Source organism: Notothenia coriiceps, unplaced genomic scaffold, assembly GCF_000735185.1.
Source record: "Notothenia coriiceps isolate Sejong01 unplaced genomic scaffold, NC01 NC01_scaffold00017857, whole genome shotgun sequence".
NCBI classification, from domain to species: Eukaryota; Metazoa; Chordata; class Actinopteri; order Perciformes; family Nototheniidae; genus Notothenia; species Notothenia coriiceps.
This window is the reverse complement of record NW_011350558.1, coordinates 119,204-127,098: the sequence shown is the minus strand read 5'-3', so window position 1 is coordinate 127,098 and position 7,895 is coordinate 119,204. Positions and strand designations below refer to the sequence as shown.

At 40.4% G+C, this 7,895-nt stretch overlaps 1 protein-coding gene across 1 annotated transcript in view; it reads left to right on the top strand.

The window, feature by feature from the left end:
• LOC104950646 (low-density lipoprotein receptor-related protein 5-like) overlaps positions 1 to 6,984 on the top strand; it is an 8,445-nt gene extending 1,461 nt beyond the window's left edge. Inside the window, exons 3-5 of the mRNA XM_010777191.1 lie at positions 6,336 to 6,424; positions 6,501 to 6,719; positions 6,886 to 6,984. Of these exons, the coding sequence (XP_010775493.1) occupies positions 6,336 to 6,424; positions 6,501 to 6,719; positions 6,886 to 6,984 (407 nt within the window). The remainder of the gene's footprint in view (positions 1 to 6,335; positions 6,425 to 6,500; positions 6,720 to 6,885) is intronic.
• The last annotated feature ends 911 nt before the right edge of the window (positions 6,985 to 7,895 follow it).

The window sequence follows — 7,895 nt, the reverse complement described above, 5'->3', positions numbered from 1 at the left end:
CCATGAATTACACATTATGTTGTTTGTCAATCTTAAAAAATAATTTCCATGTCAAAAAAGTCACAGTTTGTCGTAAAACTGTTGAAATATAAGACTATGAAAAATACGCAACTAGAAAGACTACAAATCCCAGAGTCGCGTATTTTCCTCCACTAAGAGATAGCTAAGATCAGCGCCATATAGATAGAATCTATCTACAGTATATGGCGCTGGCTAAGATAAGATAACTTTAACAAGATGCCTGTGTGCTTAGTACCAGGTTGTTATCATACTAGCAATGGGTCTTGCTCGTTCTTTCGCTTCCCGTCTGATGAAAGGACCAGGAGTGGCTGGATCAAGTTAGCTACCTAGCTAGTAGCTAGCACGTTAGTTAGCATTACAGCCTTGTCATTTTTATTAGCCTTAATATGAAGTAACATTAAGTAACCCAAAATGTAAACAGTAAGAGTAGTAGTCATATTTCGTGAACCCTTTTAAGAGTACTGTCACCGGTGTGATCATTCTATAATACANATTTTGGATTGTCTATTTCTAGTGTCTTGATTTCTCTTATATACATTGCAAACATTTCCCAAATTGGGATCAATAAAGTACCTCTCTATCTATCCATCTGTCTGTCTGTCCATCTATCTATCTATCTATCTATCTATATATCTATCCATCTATCTATCTATCAATCCATCTATCTATCTGTCTGTCCATCTATCTATCTATCTATCAATCTATCTATCCATCTATCTATCTATCTATCTATCTATCTATCTATCTATCTATCTATCTATCTATCTATCTATCTATCTATCTATCTATCTATCTATCTATCTATCTATCTATCTATCTATCTATCTATCTATCCATCTATCTATCCATCTATCCATCTATCTATCTATCCATCTGTCTATCTATCTATCTATCTATCTATCTATCTATCTATCTATCTATCTATCTATCTATCTATCTATCTATCTATCTATCTATCTATCTATCTATCTATCTATCTATCTATCCATCTATTAAAGTATTACTATCGTTAGCGTATCGTAGTATTTAAAATACCGTGGATGTGTGCTCATTTGATTTGCTTCTTTGTTTAATATGTTAGTCTAGTCCTTATGTTTGCCTTAGATCTGCTCTGTACCTGCTAATGTCCTCGCTGTGGGACTGATAAAGGATTTCTCACCGTGTGTGTATGAAAGGAATTAAAACAGAAAACCAATGTGTGTTTACTTTGGAGAAAGCGGCGGTCCCCAGCACCACGCGGTCGTCGTAGCTGCTGCAGCTCACCGTCTGGTTGTCATTGGTCAGAACGATGTCCCGATGAGCTGTGCTGGGGTCAAAGGTGAACCAGGCCACTGTAGGGAGGAAACAGTCTGTCAGGATGATACCAACGCCTGCTAAGCTTTGTTGCTTTAGGACAAATAGTTAAGACAAAATACGAAGCTCTGGAAGTCTGTGCCTTCAGTTTCATGTAGTTTTGACATTTATGGTAAACCGGCAGCCTGCTCTAGGGTTTTTAAAACAAAACTAGACTCACTTCTTCTCCCTGGCATTCTAGTCCGAGCAGAGTATGACTACGGACAATTCCCTGTGTTGGATTTTTATATTTGTTGTGGTAATTTATTGTCTTCTGTTTTTTGCGAATGTAGTAATGTGTTATTTATTATTTGCATGTACAGCACTTTGGTCTCGACCAAAAATCGTTTTAAAATGTGCTTTATAAATAAAACCTGATTTGATTTGATAAGTGTAGCGCTTTTATGGCAATATGCGGTTGTATAATGGGCTTAGAAACCAAAATGAACGAGTCCAAGAAAAGGTCTTTTAACAACAACAACAAACACACCCACGATTAAACAACACCATACTTTACATGTCTAAATTGTGTATAAAGTTCAAGTATCAATAAACATGTTAACTCACTCCCCTTCAAGTAAAAGTAGAATAAAGTCATGAGCAGTCAAAGACGCACCACATTATTAGATGACAATTCTGACAAACTACAGTTAGAGCAGCCTAGCTGGTTTTCACTACATTATAACAGATATCTGAATGTGACGAAAGTAGAAAGTTCTGCGGTATCATTATGAACTCCACTAACAGCAGACATTTTTACTTCCATTGGGATATTGTACAATATTTCAGAGCTGTTAAGAAGAATTGGAGGGATGAAACCCTTTTTAATGGTCACACATGCAGAGCACACAGCACACACAGTGACATTTGTTCTCTGCTTATAACCCATCCTAGTAGTAGGATCAATGGGCAGCTATTGTACAACGCCCAGGGAGCAATGGGAGTGAGGGTGGTTTCATTCAAAATCTGGTTTCATTCCCTTATCTCTGCTTTATTTGTGACATTTAGCATAATACGAACACTTTGGTGGAACAGCCCACAACTCATAGACATCTGACATGTTTTGACATTCTTTAACAAGAATATGTATTTTATGAGCTTATCATGTGTTGTAATAAGAGATTAATATTAAAGCTAAGTAGTAACTGCAGCGGTGACATAAATGTACTGGATTCTAAAGTGCTTCCTGGTAATATATAGTGAAATAGAAGTATATAAGATCAACTTAAAGCACAAGACGTACCTGAATATACTTGGTTTCTCCACATCCTAGCTAATATAAAGAAAATAGAGCGATATACCCCAATAATGATTTCCTACAGACAAATAAAGTCAAAGAGAAAAAAAAGATGTCTCTATCTGTGGTGAGAAACATAGATTTAGTATTTTCGCTTCTCTCCTCTTTGCTCCTTCCGGCCTGAAAACAAAGGGCCCTGCTGTCCTGAGGGAGCCTGCACTGTGTTCTGGCTGTTGGTCCAGATATAACAAGAGCCAAACATGGTCTTTTTCTCTCACACCTCTGACTCTGCAGAGCCGCATTGAAGTAGCGCTTTCTATTCCCTGAACTGCCTTCTTTCCTGTCTTTGTCTCATGTTTCTGATCAGTACACCTGAATCTTAAGCCAAACATTCGACTGTAAAGTAATAATACTGACAGTTCAAGTAGATCTATTCAAAATGTAAAATATCTGTAGTTAAAGGGGCCCTATTATGCTGACTTTCAGGTTCATATCAGTATGTAGTGTCTCTACTGGGACGATTAATTTTCTTTTTCTCATACTCCTGTCAGCACCTCTTTTCCCCTCTGTATGAAACCACACAATCGGACCTATCACGTACAATGTGTTGAAGCGCTAGCCAATCCAAGCTCAAGTGCTACATAGTGATGTCATAATGTTAGAGAAGTAAACATAGGAGTCCACTGGAGGTGTTTCAGCAAAAAGGGAAACCCAAAAAGCATAAATGGGACACTTTAAAAGTCTCTGCTACAGAACATTATAACCCTAAAGGCCCTGACACACCAAGCAGTCACCAGAGAACTCGCCAACGCCGACTGTTGCGTCGGCGAGTTCTCCTGCGTCTTGGCCATGTGTCGCACTGGAACACACCGCAAAGACTTCAGCCGAGCACGTACGAACTGCGCATGTGTGAGTGGCAATAACTCTCCTTACCAGCAGGCGGCGGTAGTGTGTATTCGTCATTCAAAAGAGGCAACAACCGGAAGACAGAGAAGAAGAGCAGACTACGTGATACAAACAAACAATAGCGTGTGCGTTCCATTTTCACTCTCGTCCATCGAAAACATGTTTTGTGCGGTACTGGAGCTATCAGCCATTGGAGTGTTGCTTGTGGAAGACATTTCGGCCATGAAAGGCCAAATAAGGCGTGTCACGCCCGACGGTGCGGGACACACCAAATTGAGTTTTGGCATCAACGAAAACGACTGATTTCGGCCTGGTGTGTCAGGGCCTTTACCCTAACCCAACCTAACCTAACCCTATAGTACATAATTTAAATATCTACACTAATGTCAGATAGCTCAGATATCAACAACACATAGTTCTCCAAATCCTGTAAATGTTCTCCCTCTCTTTTCCAGCTGCTCTTTCCCAACCAATCAAATTCTGGCATCTCTCAGCCTTGGCACCAATCAGATTTGACACAGAAAGTTGTTCCATCCTTACCTGAATGACAGAGGCCAGGGGGGATAAATGAAGGTAAAAAATGAAAAGGAAGGAGGGAAAGCATCTGTGATTCCCCTCTCCTCTTCGGCTTCACTTCATTCTGAGACACTTAGGGACCCCTGACAAACAGTCACACGCACGCGCACACACACAAACGCACGCACACACACGCTCTGCTGCCAGCGTAATAACAAATGCCTTCAATTTAACCAGCCAAGCAAAACAAATTAGGAGCACGGACACAAAGACTCACACACACACACTCTGACACAATAGAGCATTGTTGTTTTTTATTGTCAACGGTGGCTAAGTGATTGGCTGGCATGTTTCATTCAAATGTATTACATTCACATAACACAGCCTAGCAGACAGACGCACTCGAACACACTGTTGTGTTTTCGCAGAATAAGGCTCTATTGTTTTAGAATCGTGGGAATCAACATGGCGGCTGGTCAGATAGTGTCCCACTCTGCTATCATAGAGGTCACTCTTACTTGTTCTCAAGCTGATACACTCCATGCTGTATCACTACATGACTCACCATAGACAAAAACGAATGCATCCACGGATAGGGCTGGGTTTAAATAGAATGTATCAATTCTAACCATCTCACCCGCTTATCAATCCTTTTAAGCTTTAGTTGTTTAACATTTGTAATACCTCTATCCACTGAAATCAGTTCCATTAATTAGGTGCTTTCACACCGGAGTACTTTTCCCCGTACTTTTCCCGTTTAATTCCGATAGTGCCTGGAATTCTGCGTTCACGTCATTAGCATTACTAGCATTAGCCCTGCACACCAACGAAGAGAGAAAAACTTATTGCAACACAAAAAAAAGGGTTGTCGGCGAAGTGGTTTGGGCCTGCCAGTAAACCCAAAGCAGAAGAAGATGAAGTGACGTCAGTGGCTTAATTTGCGTAATCTTCCCTCAGGGAACTTATTCCGGTTTGAACGCGATCTGTACTTAGTTCCATGGGGGTACTAAGTACGGCAAAGTACTTGGTGTGAAAGCGGCTATTCTAGTCCCGTTCCGGGGCTAGTTTTCAGTTAAGAACCAGTCTGCTTTACCAACAACGATTGAATTGCAAGAATAACTATAGTAATACAAATTATGTATTGAAGTCAATGGAGAGAGAAAGATTAGTCTATCTATCTATCTATCAATCCATCTATCTCTCTATCTATCTATCTATCAAATTTCTGACTTGATCTGTCCATTAAAGTATTACCATATCGTTATCGTATCGTAAATCATTTTGTTCAACATGATAACTTGCAAACTGACTTTAATGCTGATATCTGTTCCCTTTCTCTTTTATTATGCTGCTTATTATAAAATACCGTGGATGTGTGCTCATTTGATTTGCTTCTTTGTTTAANTTAAAGACTTGGAAAGGGTTATCAACGCCTTTGTAACCACAAGGTTGGATTACTGCAACGGTCTGTATGTGGGTATGGACCAGGCCTCAATTAGACGCCAGGCGTCTAATTGAGGCCTGGTCCATACCCACATACAGACCGTTGCAGTAATCCAACCTTGTGGTTACAAAGGCGTTGATAACCCTTTCCAAGTCTTTAAAAGATAAAAACGACTTGGTCTTAGCCAATAGTCGTATTTAAAAAAAAAAGCAGGTTTTAACTACGCTGCTGACCTGTTTATCAAATTTAAAAGTGCTATCGAAGGTCACTCCAAGGTTCTTGACTTAGACCTCCTGATTGAGAGCAGGGAAGCAGTCCATTCAGTCAGTCTGTGTGTAGAACTAATGTTAGCTCCAAAACCAAAGTGCACGGCTGTCAACAACATCATTAGGGGTCATTAGTCTGATATTAAGACCTTATTAGACATGACTTACGATACCAGCAATTTGTCAAGTACATTTCCTCAATTAAAAATAGGAGGGAATTTATAAAATTATTTGTTTTGTTTTAATTCTAAAATTCCAAAATGTAACAAAATATGTTTGGAAATATCCCATGTGCTGGGGCTCAGTCAAGCCTGGGGCCCATTTACACGTTTCATCCTTTCTGTCTCACCTTTTCAGTTCGGTCTCTATAATGAAGGCACTGGAGATCCAGCCAAATCATCTTTAAAAAAACAAAACTGAAATGTGTTTTTCTATGGCTACAATTGTACAAATCACCACTGTGCGAGTGTTCATATCAGTAAATCCAATTGCCTCAGAGCTGAATTTACTTCAGCACAAACCCCCCTGTGACCAATTTTGACTGAAAATAAGTGCAGCTTAGAATCAATATGAACTGACTGTTAACAACGAATCAAACGTGTCTGTTGTTCAGGAGCAGAGCAGGTTCTACTGCTGGCTCGAAGGACGGACCTCCGGAGGATCTCACTGGACCTGCCCGACTTCACTGACATAGTGCTACAGGTAAGCCCACACACACAACCGCACATACGCACACACTCTCTTTCAGGTATTTATCATTGTTCCTCTGCTCATGCAGGTCGATGACATTCGCCATGCCATAGCTATAGACTATGACCCAGTTGAGGGTTACGTCTATTGGACGGATGATGAGGTTCGGGCCATCCGCCGATCCAACATTGACGGCAGCAATGCCATGATGCTGGTTACCACGGAGATCAACCACCCAGATGGCATTGCTGTTGACTGGGTGGCCAGAAACCTGTACTGGACCGACACCGGCACTGACCGGATCGAGGTACATCTTTACACAACAACAGTTCCACCAGTTATATTAATCTTAAAACTAGTGTTTAAGCAACATATAAATATCTACAATACTGCTGTTCGACCAAAAACATTATACCTGTATGTATATGCATATATCGCCATTGAAGACTAATTGGTTTAATGTGGCATTTCAGGTAACCAGGCTGAATGGAACGTCTCGGAAAATTCTGATTTCTGAGAATCTGGATGAACCCAGAGCCATCGTCCTGGACCCCGTCAATGGGTACGATTAGCCTCTGTTTATGCATGGGGTATATATTCTGGGGAGAGTGGACATTAAGATAAAAAAAATATATATAGAAAAACCTCTTACAAATACTTACTTCTTTTAGGCCAGTGGTTCTCAAACTTTTTCTGTCAGGCCCCCCCTTTGGAGAAAAAAAGAAGTCGGGCCCCCCCAACACAAATAGTCAGGCTCAGTGGTGGCGCCAGAGATTTATTTTGGGGGTGCTGTGGGGTAGCTTGACGTTTCATAAAGGGTGCTCAAACATTTAGGGTTTCCCATTAATGTACCGGGCGCTACAGTGGAATTTTCTACTGCAACAATCCCCACACATATACTGTACACAACGTACCCGCGACTGTTACAATGAAGGCTCGATAATCAGCTCACGGCATATAGGTGTAAGCAGGGGTAAAGTGCTATTTTTATAGGTGGTGTGTGGACCTCACATAGGGGGGTCTGGGGGCAAGCTCCCCCGGGAAGATTTATTTTTAAATATTGAAGTTGAAAGCATCAATCTGGTGCACTTTGAGAGCAACATGAAGAGATCTATGGATACATCTCTCAACACCTATATGAAACAGAACTGTAAACAGATTTACCTTTTTCTTTATGGATATTTTACAAATCTACCCTTTTAAACTTTTATTCTTTTTTTAATGTCATATAGTATTTCATACCTCGTTTTTATTTATTCTCTTATTTTTTCATAACTTATAATGATCATATAAACGTGTGCCTCGGAAATAATTGTTTTCATTATCTGGTGACCAATTCACTAACACCGAGAGAGTCTTTAGGCCCGTAGTGCTGTGGGTCTGACAGGAGAGGACTCTCCTCCACTTGTTGTTTGAAAAACTCCTTATATTCCGTTAGCGGTAGCTCGCTAGCACCAGAAAGCTAACACCAACAATCTCTTGG